Source organism: Triplophysa dalaica, chromosome 6, assembly GCF_015846415.1.
Source record: "Triplophysa dalaica isolate WHDGS20190420 chromosome 6, ASM1584641v1, whole genome shotgun sequence".
In the NCBI taxonomy this organism is placed as follows: Eukaryota; Metazoa; Chordata; class Actinopteri; order Cypriniformes; family Nemacheilidae; genus Triplophysa; species Triplophysa dalaica.
The window spans coordinates 22,931,968-22,951,551 of record NC_079547.1 but is presented as its reverse complement, the minus strand read 5'-3'; the positions used below and the strand labels follow the sequence as shown (position 1 = coordinate 22,951,551).

The 19,584-nt window shown below is 35.4% G+C and overlaps 3 protein-coding genes across 5 annotated transcripts in view; 1 reads left to right on the top strand and 2 right to left on the bottom strand.

Moving 5' to 3' along the window:
- Positions 1-1,606: 1,606 nt before the first annotated feature.
- asip1 (agouti signaling protein 1) lies at positions 1,607-3,325 on the bottom strand. Its single transcript, XM_056751154.1, has 3 exons — positions 3,166-3,325; positions 2,889-2,941; positions 1,607-2,512 (listed from the first exon to the last, which is right to left on the bottom strand). The coding sequence occupies exons 1-3, from the start codon at positions 3,323-3,325 to the stop codon at positions 2,345-2,347; spliced, it is 381 nt and encodes a 126-aa protein (XP_056607132.1). The 3' UTR covers positions 1,607-2,344.
- A 6,391-nt stretch (positions 3,326-9,716) lies between these two features.
- eif2s2 (eukaryotic translation initiation factor 2, subunit 2 beta) lies at positions 9,717-15,289 on the top strand. Of its 2 annotated transcripts, XM_056750520.1 has the most exons (9): positions 9,717-9,867; positions 10,757-10,931; positions 12,681-12,787; positions 13,000-13,129; positions 13,202-13,302; positions 13,401-13,549; positions 13,820-13,876; positions 14,327-14,412; positions 14,814-15,289. In XM_056750520.1, exons 1-9 carry the CDS (start codon positions 9,853-9,855, stop codon positions 14,987-14,989), a joined length of 996 nt encoding a protein of 331 aa, XP_056606498.1. In that variant the 5' UTR covers positions 9,717-9,852; the 3' UTR covers positions 14,990-15,289. The 2 variants fall into 2 exon arrangements, with proteins under 2 accessions (XP_056606498.1, XP_056606499.1); XM_056750521.1 differs by lacking the exon at positions 9,717-9,867 and having other exon boundaries at positions 10,790-10,930; positions 12,679-12,787.
- A 2,639-nt stretch (positions 15,290-17,928) lies between these two features.
- The window catches only part of raly (RALY heterogeneous nuclear ribonucleoprotein), a 58,956-nt gene continuing 57,300 nt past the window's right edge, over positions 17,929-19,584 (bottom strand). For both annotated transcript variants that reach the window (XM_056750575.1, XM_056750574.1), the window contains one exon: positions 17,929-19,307. The gene's annotated coding sequence lies outside the window, so the exon portion shown is untranslated. The remainder of the gene's footprint in view (positions 19,308-19,584) is intronic.

Below are 19,584 nucleotides of genomic sequence, written 5' to 3'. Positions count from 1 at the left end.
TACTTTTAAGGGTTCAGTTCCTAACAACGTGTTCCAGTACTGATTTACTGTTTGAGATCATCTCCATCATAGCTTAAATCACAGTGTGGTACGATCTCCAGAATCCTGCCTTTTTATGACATTTCCCATGAATAGTCATAGTATCACATGCCAAAGAAACTATAATTACAACCATTCTGCTCGTGTTCCACTAGGATTCCTTGATAAAAACAATTCACTGACAGAATCCTGTAAATAGAGAAATCATGACTTGGCACGTGTTCTTAAGACATTGTGTTCTAGAGAAGCTATGAAAAATAGCAAAAGCTCCATCACGGCCAGGCCCAAACTGTAAAGTCAGCGTGTTTGATATGAAACCGATACTGTATTGAGTAACTAATGAAGCAGAACTGTTTTTTTGAATGGTTTATTTTGTCGATCAATAATGTTTTGTTGAATAATTCAAGCTGCCGTGCCCACACATGGCTCCAATCTTATTTGGTCCTTAGTTAGGAACTGTAAAATCGTGTAGTTAGTGCTCATGGAGGAAAGGATCAGTCTGCACACCATTAGATGCTCTTTACCTCTAAAATGGCTGGATGTGTCCCCTGAGAGTCATAACAAGGGTCTATCTTTTGGAGTTTTCTCTTTGCTTTTGCTTCTACCCTTTTCTCTTCAATATGAACCAGCTGCGGCTTGTGAAGTCTGTGTGCGTGTGCTTTTGAATGCCTGTTTTATTACCTGTGCTGGACCGACCTGGTCCATGTTTACATGCCACTTCATTTAATTGTTGGAGGTGTGCAGAAATGGTGTCCTTAAGCTTTGATCTTGCTTTGCATAATCAATGGCCTTTAATGCAAAATGTGTTAAGAATCTGGGCTGATTCTGCCTAATTGGCAACACTTATTTGTTTGGGTGCAAAAACAGAAAAATTACTATCTAAAATATTCTTGTAAGTCATCTAGTCATCCTTTTGCTCGTCTTACTCTTATTATCTAAAGACATGGTTGACTAAATAATCTTATTTTTGGTCTGGGAATCTGTTATTAGCTGGTGAAAAAGATTGAGTGAAAGAAAACTTTCAATAGACAGGATTGTTTATTTAAGTTTTCACAGCTTCAGCATTTTTCAGTATTTCTGTTTTGGTCTGATACACCATAAAAGATTTAAAGTAAAAACACCATTCCAATATCTAACATACAAAATTCTATATATGTGCATTGAGAACATTTTTATTAGGAGAGGTTTTACTCAATTTCAATCAAACAAATACTTGTTTGGTTGAAAAAACTAGGATAAAATTAAGAGTAAAATTGGAAAACTCATATATTCAATAACAAAAATATATTTCGTAGTAGCCTACGGGTAAACAAGTAAATACAACTTAAATGGCAACCATATTTAAATGAAGCTATTTATTAATATATTACATTATTTTTTATTATTTTTTAACCACAAACAATGGTTGTTTGTTCCCATTTAAATCTGCCTGCTCTCAATGACTCCCCATGTGACAACATGCCCCACGGATAACGTGCATCTTTTTATTGTTTTCAATAGCTTGTTTTGTAGCTTATACAAACAGTATGCAGAAATTGACTTTGGCAAATAACTGCACAGTTGGAAATATTCACAAAAAATCAGGTTAAACTTATAATGTTTATTTAAATTCACACTAGCTATCAGCCTCCTTATGCCGCAATGACGTATTCTTGAAAGTTAAACCGAATTGTAATATTGTTTAAATTAGTTAGCATCTCACACGTTATTTTTTATGTTTCATATTAAATTTCGTGGTTTTGTTGCAATAATAATTCTTCATAACCACATCTCTGTGACTGTCAAACTATGGTTGCCATGGTTCCCTTGTCTCATATAGCAGCATAAATACAAAGGTCGAACGGGCACGTTTACATAACTTTATAAAGTGCTTTCAACTCAAAAAAGTGCTCATACAAACATTAACATTCACTCTTAAATGCTACCATTATGTACAAAGCTGTCATTGATATGTTTTAAAGACGTTTAAATATCGTAAAGCTGGTTTTGTGCACTTTTATAAGTCAATTTCTCAACGCTTTAGAATATCCTGCGACGAGATTTTAAGATGAAGAAAACTAGACATTTTTTAAAACATTATGAAGCATCAGCACCCTTTATATGTCGCATGTGTTTGTGGCCTTATTTCAGGATTTAATGGTGTTTTGCCGGTTTCCATTCGACAGGTCCACATCACCGACAGTTTTAAACCTATTAAATTCTCAGAGAGGATAAATAAATCGTGCACGGATAATCCTTTGTCATAATCCACAGTTTTTCTATTTGCTATGGAAGGGAATCGTATGTTATCCCATGAGGGCAGTTCTCAGCATTTGGGGTATCCCATACGGCAGTAGCAGACGGTCTTGAAGAGGCGGCAGTAGCAGAAGGCGCACGGCTCGCAGCACACCGCGCTCGGACCTCTGCAGCTTCCCCACAGCGGGACGCAGTTCGGCGGGGGCGGAGGCTTCTTTACGTGGCTGATGTATTTGTTCTGAAATATAGTTATTGATAGGAAATATTTGAAACAGGTACACAGTAATTCATCCACAAAATTGTGTTGTGTTTTCCCTTACGACAGACCGGTGAGATGCACTCTTACGAATTTACTATTTTTCTAAAACAATTAAGTTTGTTTTGGATAGACATAAAAAATACTAGAGCTTGAAAGAGTGGAAGCACAATGAGTTACGGATTTTACTCTATTAACATCACGTTGGTTCATTTAAAAATAGATTTTGTTTAATATATTTACAATAGACATAAAGGGAATAAATTATGTGAGGGTTTATTTATCTCACAAGCAATTTGTGTGGGACATGTTTATTCTCATAAATGAATGTGAATATATTTTTTAATCGTTTACTGACCTTATTTGCTTTATTTTCTGATTTCTTATTCTTCTTGGGTGTTTTTGACAGCCCTTTTTTAAAGACAAGAACAAAAAATGCAAACAGATCATTTTTCTTAAAATATTTAAATTTGATGTAGAAAATAAAACATTTACACACATGCAAATGATTTCTACACTCACGCAATGTTACTTGGCAAGATTTTCTTGCTGTCTCAAGCTGTTTTGATTGTCGAATATTAATATCTAGAAATAGTTTTGTGTACTTTTAAAACTCAGAGAGAAAGAGCTCTTACCCACAATAAGCACAGGTGGTGTATCTGTTTGGTTTTTTAGATATTCCCTGATGGTTGTTTGATTGGAGTTTTGTTTGTCCTCCATAAGCATGTGTGTGTGTACTGATACACAGCAGGCTAAGCAGAGCACCAAACAGCACAGCAATAATGATGGATTCATAATATGATTTTACCCTGCACAAAACAAAGCAGAAACATCATAAACAAATATGTTTATCGCACATGTATCAGATTTTGCCACAACCAGGTGCACAACTGTCTGAGCTCGATCTCTAAACAATCAGGCTTTTAGGGAAAAAAACTGTTACAAAAACTTATTCTTTACCCACAACAATATAAAAAGGAAATAACAACAACAAAACTTGCCTTTCTAAAGTTGCTGCATTAAACAAAAATATAAAGGATAAAATCCATTGTAAGAGATGAAGAGTTTGAACGGACGATGGTCATACGTAGACACACGTGGGATGTATATAAAATGTTTCACTTTTGTCAAGAATCAAAACACCTACACTTTAATGCACTTTAACTAGTTTAATGCTAGTTTATAAGCTCAAATCTACTTCTCTGGTGGACAGCAACATACAATTGTATAGCAAGCCAAATAAAAAGAGAATTCAAGCAAACCATGAAAAATTCTTTCCAAAGCAAATCCAGCCAAACATACTGTATATGAACAAAATCTGAAATTTTCATCACAAATTCTTCCCAATTCTTTCAGGTGCAAGTTCCAAATCCTTCTGGTGCCATTGCATCACAACTTAAACCATTTCTCACCATTTTCAACCTCTTTTTTCTGACAATCTTGTGTTTTCTGTAAATCCTTTGTCATGGTGCATTCAAAAGCGAAACTAGCCATGGTAATCTTCAGGAGTCAGTGTTGGGGTTTTACAGACTGACCTGTCCTGCTGAGGATCGGGCCCCTGCTTTCTCTTTGTGTATAGGTGGCTTGAGATATTTCCCGCTCCCCTGCTGAGACTGAGACACAAATGTCAGACAGACTTTTGTAGTCAGGAAATTCAGACAGGGGCCAAATTCTAAAATTAAGTAGGGGCGGACCTACATAGGGAGAAGAGCCAGTGAGTATATAGGAAAGTCGTGTGTAAGATGTATGTTTGCTCAACGCATATACCAGAACCACGACATGCCATACCAGGATAAATACAATATCTTGACAACATACAATGAATATATATGGCAACTTTAGCCACATCAATCTTTCAATGACAGCAAAATCATTCAATGTGATTTGTATGTACAAACCAACACAAACTAAGCATTTTAAAACAAGACATTTGTTGGTTTTGAATAAGTCTTAAATATACTGTTAGGCACTTTCGGTTAGAAGCGCATACCACATGGTTAATGTGGTTAAAATCGGTTTTATACATCCATAATAAAAACATACAAGATAAAAAAATGAAATGTTTTATATACTTAAAAGCAGTTTCCTAAAGATAGTTAAGAAAACAATCACTTTATTCTATCCTCCTAACGTAAAGATGAATTATTTTGGATCTTCTGAACAATTTGCACAAAAAAAAAAAAAATCATTGGTAGTTTTCAACCTAATGTATAAAATGTGTTATGAAATTACAGTATTACAGCAGTTTGCCAGTAACTTACTGTAGATTAACATGCATTTAATTTACTGGCAACGGTTTGGTCAAAGATAAATGATCATTATTTACTGTTGTTATAAAATAACCCCCTCATGCAAAGCATTCTGTGAAGCAAAATTAGAAAAAAGATTTATGTGGATTGCTGGTTCCCAGAATGATTAGTCATTTTATCGTTTTTTTTTCTAACAAAGATAAAGACTTTTTAATGATTAATGTTCATTTATCTTTGAACAAACTGTTGCCAATAAATAAGATAAATATAAATCTGCAGTAAGTTACTAGCAACCAGCTGCACAGCTACAGCAAAATAACTTTTACAGTTTATGGTTGGGTAAAAAATGGAAAGAACTGTTTTGTTGCCTCTTCATAAAAAATTTCACATAATTATTTTTATAAATATAATGAAATCTCTATTTTCAGACATGATATCTTTACCAGCAGATGTAGCTAAAATCACTTTTCCAGCTTTGGTATCAGACTGCTTTTACAAGTATTGGACAATAGACAAGTTGATTTGTCAGCCTGTGTTAGACGTATACTCTAAAGTTCAGCTAACACTGAAATACAAATTAACTTTAGTCTGACTTTGTAGATCTTAGAAACGCTCATGACCGAATCCCATATTGTTGTGTTTTTTTGAAGATTCTACAAATAACATGCTTTTTGGAAACAAGGCCCAGATGTAACAAATAGATTCAATGTGAACTGATGATGTACGATAAACAGAGAAATTAGCTGATTTCATCTCGCCTCGGGCTGTGGATAAGCCCACCCACACATCCAGTGCCGCTTTTCCTAATGTAAAATTTTAGAGGGACGCATGATAACTTAACACAGACACTGAATCAAAATAAACGTTCTCGATAACTTCCATTTCCATTTCACTTTTATAGCACCATGATTGTCTTTGGGTGCTGTCGTTTAGTCTGCTTTGTTATCTTTAACAAAATCTTTGCACAATTCTCATGTATATGTTGACGATTACCGAAGACAATTATTGTAACACGTCCCTCCATTTGTTTAACTAAACAAAAGCACATCAGTTATAACAATGGAAATCTATGGGAAAAGTGTTCTGGTGGCCATAAACGCAGAAATGAGGAGCTTCTGTTCTTGTTATCATGCTTTTGTGAGGAAAATGTGTTATTTGAGCTGTAAAGTCAAGGAGAATGAAAAGATTTAACAGATGTAATCCTTGCGGGTTGATTTATCCTGATATTAAAAGTCCTTGTCTGACATCTTTGCATTTCATGCAAAAGTCACAGAGTTCACTGGTTTTACTTGATGATGTCAAACAAATGTAAGTATCCCGCAAAAATGTGTTGCTTAAAGGTTGTTTTTGCATTGTTCCGGAGTTCAGTTGTGTTTCTTTTAAGTATTAATTTATAATGTAAAATGTTCATTTGAGATTATTCAATCCATGAAGAGTATTCTACTAATGTAGATTGTCGAGGTTATTTTCATGAGTAGCCTAATGTTTGAGGTCATGTTGAGATCTTCAATAATTGACATGATTGCAGTCTTCAAATCTGAGCTCAGTTTGTGAAATTGTTGAGATCTCTACTGAAACACTAATGTGTGAGATTTCTGGCTCTTTCTCAGGAGAAATATCTGAGACACAAGAGGCAGGTTTTCATTTGCTCTCCATTTCATCTCATCGATGTCTAGGAAAGATGACTGAGATCTTAAAGCGATCTTATCCGTAGTTTTTCTTTCTTTAAGCCGGCAGTTAAGCACATCACATCCACCCCATCGGACACTTCATCTGTCTTGTATATTAAGTCATTGTGTGTTGCTGAAAGGCACAATGTAATAAGGTTGCGTTCCGAAATCCAAAACCCAAGTATGCAAGTACATTAGGTAATTACGTCCATTGTTTGCTCCTCTCTGGCAGAGCCGAGAAGCGTTGTAAAATCAAAGCCAAGGAACAGCAAATTAGAAAATGGACCAGTTGAGTGGTGAACATTGTTCTCGGGAGACTCATGGAACCTTTGAATAGAATAAGATGAAGAGGTGGACTAAATGAGTTGTTATGGCTTTGACAGGGCCTGGAGAAGCTAAGGAAGCATGTGTTACTCAGATGCTTTCCTGTTCTTAACACCAGCACCATTTTGGAGCTGCTAAAAGGCATGGAAACGTTTCTGAGATGAATGATTCTCTGTGCACCTTCACGGCATGTTTTAGATGTTCGGTGGTGATGTGATTAACCGACTCTTCTATTTGATGGAGTTGCTATACTGGAAAGAGAAATTATGTTGTTTCACCAAGAACGTTAAATCGCGCATTGAGTTCCTCTACAAGCATTTTGTTTAAACACAGTATTTTGGCAACATTTGGTTAATGTAAGTGTTCTTTCAATTAAATTATTTTCAATATTTTTATAAGCTGTCACATCGTTTGCATATTTTAAATGTAATACATTTTTCTATAATTATGATTAATTTATAACGTCAAATTCTTGAATTTATTTCACAATTGTTAATGGTAATTTTGACTGCAATCCTGATGAAACATATATTTTATCGACAATAATCTTCATATAGATATCTTTCCTAGAAAATGTAACACAAAATTTGTTTTTGACTAACTTTTTGTAATATTTTTGTAATATAACTTTTTCGGTACAACAAATTTCACGCTAAAGGGTTAAAAATCTTTAGAAAATATCACTTTTAAATATTTTACAACAAATCAATACCTTAGATTCTTTATCATTTGCCAGTGGAGTGGAGGTTAGTTTTGGTGACCCCTTTTGAAACCATTAGGCTTGGCTTTTGCAATAAACTGATGTAGATGTATGATTGTGAAATCCCATTTTATAATATATATGTATATGTTAGTTTAAGTCTAAAGTGCTTCACATAGAGCATCAAGTTTTGAAATCTTAATTCATGAGATATTGCTGTATCAATGGCACACGTCTAAAAGAAAAACAAAACATTGTGTCTTCATTTTTCCTCATTTGTCAATGTCGCATACCTTCGAAATCTAAAATGTCTGCAATGAATATTTTTTTAATAAATCACCTTTAGTTTTTCTCCCCGTCCAAAAAATTTATGTGTGGTAAGAAAATATATTTTCCACAAAACAGAAAAAGATCTATATAAGGAAAGCGAGCAGAAAATAAACCAGCATACATGTGTTTCCATTTTTAAGCAGATAGTTGAAGCTATTATGTAGTTTGAGTAAAGAAACCTTTGATTTTAACATCTCAGATTTGGGTTCAAAGCCATAACCCCTGTTTAAAAAAAATCAAAGACCAATTTATAAATCTGAGATCAGTGGAAAACTGTCAGTCATACCAGTAAGTGCCCACGGACTCTTAAGAGGAGAGTTGCTTACAATCTGTCAATCTGATTTAAGTTTCTGCAGACTTCTTGAAGTTCTCTGAAGACAATGATACAGTGTATATTTGCCTTAGCGTTTTCAGGTTGACCAGTGTTGATAAATGAATAAACGCAAAGAGCATTAATCAATATACAAAGTTTTGGCACAGCTTCATTGATTTGATTATTAATGGGAACATATATGTTTTATGTCATTTTGAAAGGTCTCATTTTTAAAACATTCACTGTATAAAACGTCTTGAAAAGGTCATTGTGTGAACTTTTTAAAGCAACCCGAGTTAAGTATTTAGAAAAGTAAGTAATAAGAGAGACAAAGAGTGCCTATTGGATTTTCTTACAGTACATTCTTATTTTTGCCAAAAAACATAAACTATTTTAAGCAGATTTACTGCAGATGTATTCACATATATTCTGTGCCATGAAGACGAATTTATACAACATGTACTTGGGATGATAGTAAATCTTATTTCATTGTCATGTTCTGTGTGACTGTAATTTTAGGGGACGTTGTAACGTTAATTCTGAATTTAAGCTCACTTTATGGCTTGTCGTATATCGCACAACATCACTCACTGAAAATAATTTGAAGATGCTTAGAACAAATGCAGTATGGAGAAGGCAAACATGACCACTGCATTTTTTACTACATAATGCTTAAATTAAAATACATGATACACTTTTGCCTTTTCCTTCTTATTAAAGAAATCATGATTTCATTTAAAAAAAAAATTGAAGATTTGAAAATCTGTGTTAGTAGTCATGTAAAGACATAAGTATTTGAATAAACATTTAATACATACTCTCAATTAAACGCTCAAATATCTATTCCTTTAGTTCTTTGTAATTTTTGTGTTAAAATAATCTTACTTTCTATTATTTTAAACAAGTAATTGATGCATATCCTAAAATTATGTCTTTGTTTTTTATAAATGTGATAGTCTACCCCGTTTAAAAATAAAGGTTCCCAAAAAGATTCTTTGCCTGGGCTATGTGGTTCTATGAAGAAGTGTAGTTTGTTTAAATTACATCAATTTACACAATGAAGTACAAAGGACCATGTCTACTCTTTGTTTTAACACCATGCAGTTGTGAATTCAACACATGTAATGGCAATATAAATTAACCATGAGGGTTTGTAATAAAACATTTAAAATATTAGGTAAAACATTTTTTTTGTATTATTATCTTATTAGTGACCCTTCTAGTAAATAACATCAAGATGTTCCGCATTGTCTGAGATCAGATACTGCAGCAAAGCAGAAAAGAATGTGATCTGCAAAATCCCACTGCAATTTTAGACAGATTAAAGGAATTAAAGCGTTTGCAAAATCATAATGAACGTACAGAAGAGGACACATGTGGGTTCATCTCTGCAGAAAGAGTTGCTGTTGATATTGTATCTAGATATCAAAGTATCAAAATTCTTAAACACAAACATATTTCTCTCAACAAACAAATGCACACACACGCTTGTGTCAGCACAAAGGAATTTAGCTCGTGAGCTCCAGTCATCCGTACAACCGTCATATCTATACGGCAATCCGACTACAGACTACAACTCCCATCATGCATTGCGGTTTCCGTGGTCTATTGCGCATGCGTGCGGAACTGTACCCGGCCTGTCGCGAGGAACGAGTATAGAGGAAAGGTGTACCGTACAAAATTATCTATTGTTGGGCTTAATTTTACACCTAGCGCTTTCAAACCCGATCGAAAACATGTCGGAAGACGAGGTCAGTGAGCAATCGTTGTTTTGCAAGATTTGATTTTATTGTGAGTTGATTTAGGCAGTCAAAAGGGAAGGACGGTTGGGCCTACTAGGACAGGCTGTGGGCAAACACATGTGCACTTTCTCGTCGTTTCTGCGTTATTATTTTCTTTGTCAGCTGACTAAACAGTAAACGTGTTGTGTTTCACTTACTGTCTTGTGATTTTACTAACAATAGATGAACTATGGTGTTAGCATGATATTTCTGCTTTGCTATAACGGTAGTCGCACGACGGTTTTTGAACGTAAAACCAAGACGCGACCATAGTTGATTTTTAAGCGGTACCATGGTGTTGGAAAGTAGTTATATGATGCTTACATGTTTTTATGTCAGCTAGTACTATATTTCTTTTTAGTATGTTGTTATGGTACCGCCATAGTTGTTTGGGCATTGTACCATATTATTGTTATATTAGTGAGCAACTTCTCTACATTACTTTAGGGTTTGTGTAAAAACCATGGTTCATGAATAAAAAGTCATTTAATTCCCGTGTAGGCTATATCGAGTTCCATAGTACAAAATACAATCTGGTACCATCACTATACCATGGCACCACTACAGTATATTTTTGTATGATCTGTCCAAGGACAATTTTATACTGTCTTAGAAAATCTTTTAGGATCGATGTACATTGAGAAAAGGATGGGGCCTAAAACTGATCCAAGTGGCACCCCATCTGATCCCAGATTTATGTGTTATATTATAAAATTTAACCTGCATTGTTTGTTTATTCATCCACATCATATTAATGATCTCTGAGCCTGAGTCACACTGTTGCACATTTTCAAACTAGTAGTGTTTGGAATTTTATATTTTGATATCCATTGACAGACAGGTTTTTTTGTTCTTCCAGATGATTTTTGACCCAACTATGACCAAGAAGAAGAAGAAAAAGAAGAAGCCTTTCATGGTTGATGAAGACGGTGGTGAGGCAGATGATGGACTGCAAGTAGAGACAAAAGAGACAGAGGCTGATGGAGTAGAGGAAAAAGAGTTTGAAATTGATGAGGATGAGGGGAGGAAAAAAGGTAAACAGTACTCTGTTCATTTCTGCATCTGTGTTGCTTTTTGATCACTTTTGTCTAGATCAGTGTTTCACGAACTGTGTTACGATTTTAATATAGTTCTCTGAATTATAGTTTATATCATTGGTCCATGTAACTCGGATTATTTTTTTTTGTAGCACGTTCGAGATATATGCAGTGAGGGAAATAAAGATTTGATCCCCTGCTGATTTTGTAAATTTGCCGGGCTTACAAAGAAATTAAGGGTATTTAATTTTTATGGTAGGTTTATTTTAACTGATAGAATTTTTTTTTTTTTTTTGATATTGATTTGCATTTCCGTATTTGATCCCGAGCAAAACATAACTTTGTACTTGGTCGAGAAACCCTTGTTGGCAAGCATAGAGGTACGACATTTCTGATAGTTGGTCACCAGGTTTGCATATGTGTCAGGATACATTTTAGTCCATAATTATTTCCTTCACTGTATGGCACTGTACAACCTTGTAAAAGTGGTACTTTGTCTGAAAAGTTTGAGAACCACTGGTCTAGATAATCGTGATCTTTGTAGACAGATACCTGGCATGAACAATATCCAAAACAGCTTCATTATGGCCTTAATACACTATGATCATGGTGTTATATAACCATTACCGCTGAATAGCTTGCAAACTCGGGTGTTTTGGCTACTTTTCAAAGACATTCTGACAGTTTTGTAACTTGTCGTAGCTGTATCTTGCCAAATGTCGGAAAATATAATGAGAACGGAGTGAAAAAGAAACATATTTGTACCGTTACACAGTAAGTCAGGGAAGACCAAAAATGTGTACTTAATTTATGTATATGCATAAAAATAACAATACACAATACTAAAAGACAAATACCAACATATTAGTGTAGTTACTAGGGATGTACTTATTATTGACACGTCAATAATGTATTTCATGTGTTTTACACTGAATACGAAAGCAGCACGTTCGCGTTGCTCTCAACCAGCAAATGCAGAGAGAGCATCTACAGTACCATGCCAAAGTCTGTTTAAAGTAGCAATAAAAATAAAAAATGACATTTTTTTCATGAAATTCATTTATTGTAAATAGTTTATCAATGTGGGTCGTTCTCTTTTTATAATTTGTGTGCCCTTATAATCTTTAGTTAGAATCTAAAAGAGGCACTTCCGGTTATGACTAACCATCTTAAATGATGTAGGTTAGATGGCTTGGGCGGAGCATCCGTTAACTCCTCCCCTTCAATGGTCAGTCTGGCTATTAACATCATAGGAAGAGCGCATCCGGGCAACTATTTAGCGTTGCATTTCTTCCAGTTTATTATGATGGCAGCTGCCTACCTTGTCTATATATTATCTTTGGCCTTTTCAAATGAGCGCTAGTGATTGCAGTGATACACGAGCACCGCACTTGTGTCTGTTTACCTCCATTACAGCAATCGCAGATTGTGGGTAAAAAAACGGAGACACGTGAGCTGTAATGTTGCATCGCTAATAGTAACTAGGAAATGTTAAAGCTTGTAAAAGTTTCCACAAGCGATTCTTGTGTGCCTAACTGCTGTGACCTTTAGGAAACTTAAATGGGCGCATAAAAAGCATTGACATATTATCAGCGTGGTTATGTTTTTCATTGTTAAATATGTTGTAAATATTTTACATACTGCCAAGTCACAGAATGTTTACAGATTCTCTGAGGCCCATGATTCACATTATTTTATTATAATTTAATCAAACTGACTTGCTTGACCTATACCTTTGTGGTCCAGAACCATCAGACGACCTGGACGACCTGAACTTCCTTAACCAGAAGAAAAAGAAAAAGAAGTCAAAGAAAGAAAAGATCTTTGATGCTGAGCTCGAAGAAGGAATGAAGGTCAGTAGATTGTTTGCATGTGTACCGCAACAGCGTTGTCTATTGTTTTTAATGCCATAATTCTTTAAAATATGTTTTGATCATGAAAACACGTGATCTGTCAGTGGCATCGGTTTTCTTTAGAAATGGTCTTTGTTTATTGTGTTCAACAAAGTCACGCACCCACCAACAATCATTCTTATGCATTGTACTAAACTAAATCATTTCCAAAGGAGCTGAATATTGAAGTGGAGCCGTCAGAAACATTTGAGGAAGATGACTTCATGCTGCCAGCTAAGAAAAAAAAATCGAGAAAAGTTAAAGATTTCCAGGAAGATATAGACATTCTAGGCAAAGAAGATGGTAGGTTTTTGATCTTCCAGTGCTTTTCCACAATCCGTCAGTCAGTAAATTAAATGTCTTATTATATGAAAGGTGTCGAAGACGATGACAGTAAAAATACAGATGACATCACATTCAGCACGCAGACAGGCCCTGCCTGGGCTGGATCAGAACGAGATTACACATATGATGAGGTAAATACGAGAACGACTGTACTTTGGACAGTTTGTCCAAACCGTAGATTTATGTCAATGTGTGTGTGTAATGCAAAGCCTTTTGTCTATTGTCTTAGCTTCTAAACAGAGTCTTTAACATCATGCGAGAGAAAAATCCAGACATGGTCGCTGGAGAAAAGAGGAAGTTTGTGATGAAGCCTCCTCAGGTTGTCAGAGTCGGCACAAAAAAGACGTCTTTTGTCAACTTCACAGACATCTGCAAACTGTAAGTTAAAAACTGTAGATGTCATATAGTCGTAATGGCACATCAAAAGCCTAAAGAAACATGTTAGTGTTTCATTTTCTTCTGTTAACATTAGTTGATTTGCTTTAAACGTCTGAAAAGACTTTACGTTTTAAAATGCACTAAAAGAAAGATAGTGGTTCCTTTTACATTTTTGTCAATGTTAAGAATTTCAAAAGTTGGCAAAAAAAAACTCTGTCAATAATTTGGAAACCTAATTCTGTACTACGTTTAACAATTTTTTTTCTTCAGGTTGCATCGACAGCCAAAACATCTTTTGGCTTTTTTGCTGGCTGAGTTAGGTACATGGTGAGTTTATATTATTTTTCTTATCCTTGTAAATATGTGAACTGGAGTATTTTCTTAATGAAATTATCATCGTAAACGTCGACAAAAACTGTTTTATCCTAGTGTCTGGTTTATTTGTCAAGAGTCTCTGACTGAAAGCGTTACCAGAATGCTCAGTTTCTTTTGGTTTTCACATGAATCGTTTAACATGACACGCATTTACTCTAAACTTTCTTATTTACAGCTTTTGTGCTATGTACCAAAATAATTATTTTATACAGAATACAAATTGAGAATATAGATTTTGCCTCGCGTGTTCAGAAAAGTTCAATATTTCAGTTGTATACATTCGCAGAACAGTGGTTTGCTTAATTGAAAAAGTACTTCAAAACATTTTTCATCCAAAACTGATTTGAATGATTACAGAAACTTTTAACGATCTGTAATAATAACCCTTGTTTTTATTTTCAGTGGCTCCATAGATGGAAATAATCAGCTTGTCATCAAAGGCAGATTCCAGCAGAAACAGATAGAAAATGTCTTACGAAGATATATAAGTGAGTGTTTATTTTGTGAATTTAGGATTTATCTGAAAGTAAACATGAAGTTTACATTTATTTTACATATAGTTTACATGTGTGTAAGTCCTCAGAAGAAACGTCTTCTCAACTTTTCAAAATGTAAAATCTGGCTCCGCCTCTGAAATGACTTTGCTGACATCATCAAGCCCTTGTTCTTTATTAATCGACCTGTCATACAGACTCCACCCACTTTTCATTATCCATTCAATACCCATGTGTAAAAACGAGCTCCACACTGAATCTTAAAACGTTTTAATTTGTAGTTGTTTCGTTATAGCGGATGCCATTTCATTCTGACTTTCAATATTTTTAAATACTGAATATAATATTCTTTTAGAAAATAAATTTAACTCACAGACCTGTTTTTTTTTTTTCAGAGGAGTATGTGACATGCCACACGTGTCGGTCTCCCGACACAATCTTGCAGAAGGACACACGTCTGTACTTCCTGCAGTGCGAGACGTGTCATTCTCGCTGCTCGGTCGCCAGCATCAAGACTGGTTTCCAGGCCGTAACGGGCAAGAGAGCGCAGCTGCGTGCCAAAGCCAACTAAGGCCTCCCTCTTCATCCTCAACCACCTTACACGGCCCATCTGAACACCTGCGTTCCACAGTCAAACTCCACAAATCTACATTCACGCGGGTTCCACCGGGATCTGTCTGCTTATCAGGGAGTCTGACTTTTTCTAGACTACAGTAGAGTTCTGCCATTCAGATTTACTAAAAAAATATTTGGTCTGTTTATGGAGCACCCGCAGTGCTGTGAAGTCTTTCATGAATTAACTGTTGGGGAATAATGCTGTATTGTCTTCAGAAAAATCAAACGAATAAAATGATTACCAGCTGGGCAAACACGTGCTGTGTACGTTTCTAGAATGAAGTATCTCTTTATTGTTTCTAGACAGTTTGGGTTGGAGCGAGAAGAGGCATTTTATCAATTTAAACATGATCTTATGTATGTTTCAGAAAGATTATGGGAACTACTGGTAATTTATCATCTTAACTCTCGTAACCACACAAATACATGAAATGAACATTTCTTCATACAAGTTACTTATGTTTTTGAGCATGGTTCTTCAGTACACATTATTTGAACAGGAATGTCATTATTTATTTAAACATTTTTTTTAAATAAGAAATCCAACTTTTTTAAGATAAAAACATTTGTTTATACAAAAATAAAAAAAAGTAAGAAATTGTTCTGCATCCAAAATGGGCCCGTGGGCAATTTGGTTAATGTGAAGTTCATTTGATGAAGTGTCTGATCGACATGATTTGAGCCATCATGTCCTGGTCAAAAGCCTCTTCAAAGCTAGTCTTTCTGGAAACAACACGAAGCCGTTTGATCTAAGTAAGCAAGTTGTCTTGTTTACAACGGTAGCCATAAGAATTCACGCCATAATTCTGCGAAGTATGCGAGGTCCACGCTATAAACGTATGATCATATTGTTGCCGTTCACTTTTGACACGTTCGTGAATGTAGACCGGTCTGTTACTGCGGGGACATTTCCACGCCTTTAAATATGACGCGGCACAAAACGAAACTTGATTGGTTGGTTTTCCTGTCAGTCAAATGGCTTCTTGAGCGGGCCTCGGCCAAAGAATGCGGCCAAAATTTTGACTTCTTTCTCGTATGTTAGTCACTAAATTCAGTTCAAGTCACATGCAACGTTTTTTCCACCTTGATATACACATTTATTTAGAAATATGCCATATTTACTTTTACGATAAGGAAATTGCACTCTCTAACGTTATTTCTAAAGTGTTTCATCGAGATGTGACGTATAGACAGTGTCAGCAGCAGCAGCAACAAACAAACCCAAATTTAATTTCTGTCCAGAAATGCATGTTTAGTATTTAGTTTTAATTTTATTTAACACAACATCTACACGATTTCATCTTAAAAATCTAAACGTTACTGCTTATGCGCTTTTTTTGTGACCCCCAGCTTAACTTCTGATACATATTTACAAACAACAGAGCGGCCGTAGTTTCTGATAGCGATCAAAAGAAACCGAGAAGAACCGTTACTTGGCTAAACTCGTTTCTCCAATATTTTGATTTTAGACTGCGTTACCAAGCTCTACCGCTAGATATCAGTGTACCATAAGCTTTGTTTAAATGCGTCAAAACTCCAGGACCCATTCAACAAATTGTTTATTTAATAAAATGAACATGCAACAAATATTATTCACAATAATTGAATATAAATAATTTTATTTATTAGACACTGGCCAAGCACAAACCGGAAGTTAACTGGGGGCCAGGTGCGCGCGCTTTAATGAAACGGTCTATATAAAATTTGCATTTATATATTATTTATTAACTATTATTAATACATTTAATATAAAATAAACTGCTGTAACCAAACACAGGCGGGAAATTAATTTCGGGACAAGCGTGTGCGTCCGTTGAAAACGTTGTTCGCCGTTTTAGAAAACGAGTATTTTTTATCAAAACCTCCCTTACAATCAGTTGCCACAGACTATTGGCCTCTATCAAGTAGATTTGAAAAACGTTATTTGTAATGTGAAAATTCAATCTATAAAATAAAAAAAGTGTCCTGGAGAAACAATAATGTGATGGATATCGTGTAAGATGTGAAACGATTCCAATTTACATCACAATGTGTAGTGTGGAGGCGTTGCACCCTTATGTGCAGTGTACATTTGTCTACCATCTCCTGGTTATGTTTCATAAACAAGAAATTGCACACTACATTTGTCCTGTTTAAAGCTTACAGAACAGCAAGTTTCCACAAAACACGCAGCCATTACAGTCACGTCAGCCCTTTGGTGTATTAACTGGCATGTGTTACTGCGTACCTGGTTATTTTCATTTTTGTTAAAAACAGTTCTTTCTGCTGCATTTATGATGTGCTTTGGCTGTAGTTAAAAGCAGCAGGCTCTTGCACGAGAAGGCGGGACATATCAATGAGCTTCTGGTTAACGTCCTAAAACACTCGCAAGGTGACATATGGAGATGAAAAATGAGAATGTTTTCTTCGCTGACTGAGGCCAAAGAGTGTGTTACACAGTAATTCTCCTTGGGAGAAAATGTACTTGAGTTTAATCAAAAACAGTGTTATTCAATGCACTGCAATCTTTTTGCTGATGTCAAAATGTATGTCTTTGTATTTACTTGACTGTAACAAAATTTGTGACACAGATTGGGACAAGTTTAGCACCTTTGTGGCATCACCTTGTTTATTTTATGTGACTGTAAATCGCATAGACCCAAAATAGTGCTAAATATGTCTTCGCGAGTAACTGCAGAACCAGAATGAAACCAAACCTCTTTGCTTTTTTAAATGGTTTTACACGAATCTAAAGCTTTCATATGCTTTGCCTGCTTCTTACAATAAATAGGCAAATCTATCATCTATTGAAACATAGACATGTCTACAGTTTGGTCGAATAACTCAGAACATTTTTAGCAGTGTCCAGTTGTGTCAAATTCAACGGTTTATTGTGAACTTAAATGCTTAGGAAAAATGCAGTATACTTGTGGAACACAAGGAAGATTTGAGGTCACATGCCAAATGTAATCAATATAATTTGAGGGAGTTTCATGCTGTAACTTGAAATCCTCAAAATCGGGCAATTTAAAGGCACGGGTCACCCTTAAAAACTGCTTTTTTCTCACCCTCAAGTTGTTCCAAATCTGTATATACATTTCTTTGTTCTGGTGAACACGGAGAGAGATATTTGGAAGAATGCTTGTAAACAAACACTTATTGGCCACCATACCATAGTAGGATTTTTTTTATAATTTCTTTGTTCTGATGAACATAAAAGAAGATATTTTGAAGAAAGTAGGAAATATTTAGATGGTAGTCAAAATGTTCCTACGATGAAAGTCAATGGTGGCCAAGAACTGGTGAAATGGTGTTCCTCAGAACAACAAAGTCAATACAAAATTCAAACAAATAGAACAAGAGGGTGTGTACACGATGACAGATTTTTTATTTTTTGGTGAACTGTCCCTTTAATGCTGTAATATGTAACTTTGCCTCTCTATTGCCATCTCTGTTTGAAACCTATAATTCAGGTTACTTTACTTTTTCTCGTGGGTTTAAATCATAGGATGTCAAACTTTCATTTCACACAAATTTCGGAACAGACCGCCTAAAATTTCAGGTTACTTTACTTTACTTTTGGTCAAAGTCAAAGTATATCAAATTTGCATTTTCAACAAATTGGAAACAGACTTCAATAAATCAGTGTTCAAAACTGTCTCCTTACAACAATTCACAATAGTACCTTATTTTACAGCACATGCCCAATAACGTATTTTATTTGTTGAAATTAGGGACAATGTATTGACATGTCAACGACATCCAGCGCTGAACACTGATCACTCTGCAACACTGTGTTTCACAAGTCATCAGTTTATTTACATCTGTTACTATCTCTTGCAGTCTCGAAAGTGCAAGCAGAAGAATTATGCACACGTAATTAAAAATAGCCAACCGTTCTGATTACAATTGGCATATAAATAAAATGAAAAACATTTAGGAAAAGCACAAACATACAGGAGGGGGCAAGATAGCCGTATTTACATATGAGGTGCCAAAAATGCAAAAACAAATGTTTTTTGGGAGAGTAAATGCAGAATGTCTGGGAAATTGATCCTCCTTTTACTGGATGTGTGATGTGGCGTTCTGGTAAGGAACTGTGGCCTTTTTGAAATGGATTCCTAGTTTAGGGGACGTCGCCCCCCCACCTCTCTACCACTGAACAGCTAGTTTAGCTGTCGGTCTCACTGACAGTCGATGCTGGAGTTTTGACGGCGCCTGTTGTTTTCAGTGTCTTCCTGCTGAGTCCGTGGTATTAAAAAAGTTTCCAGTTGACAGTGTTTTCCAACTCCCCGCTGTAATAAATATAAGAAAGGGAAGCCATACATTAAGATGTGCCGGTGCAGAAAACAGCTACGACTGAAGTTGCTGGGGTGAAATGAACCTTGCTGGATCTTTCTCAATACTCACATGTGGTTTAAGTCTTTCTCAATTGCCTTTACAGCTAATAAGCCGGGATAAAATATTTTCTAATGCAACTCGATGACGAAAAAGCCAAGAACCTCAAAAGATCTTGGTATATAATTATTTTTAAATGTACTTTTTTTTCCTGGGATAAAATGAATTCATGAT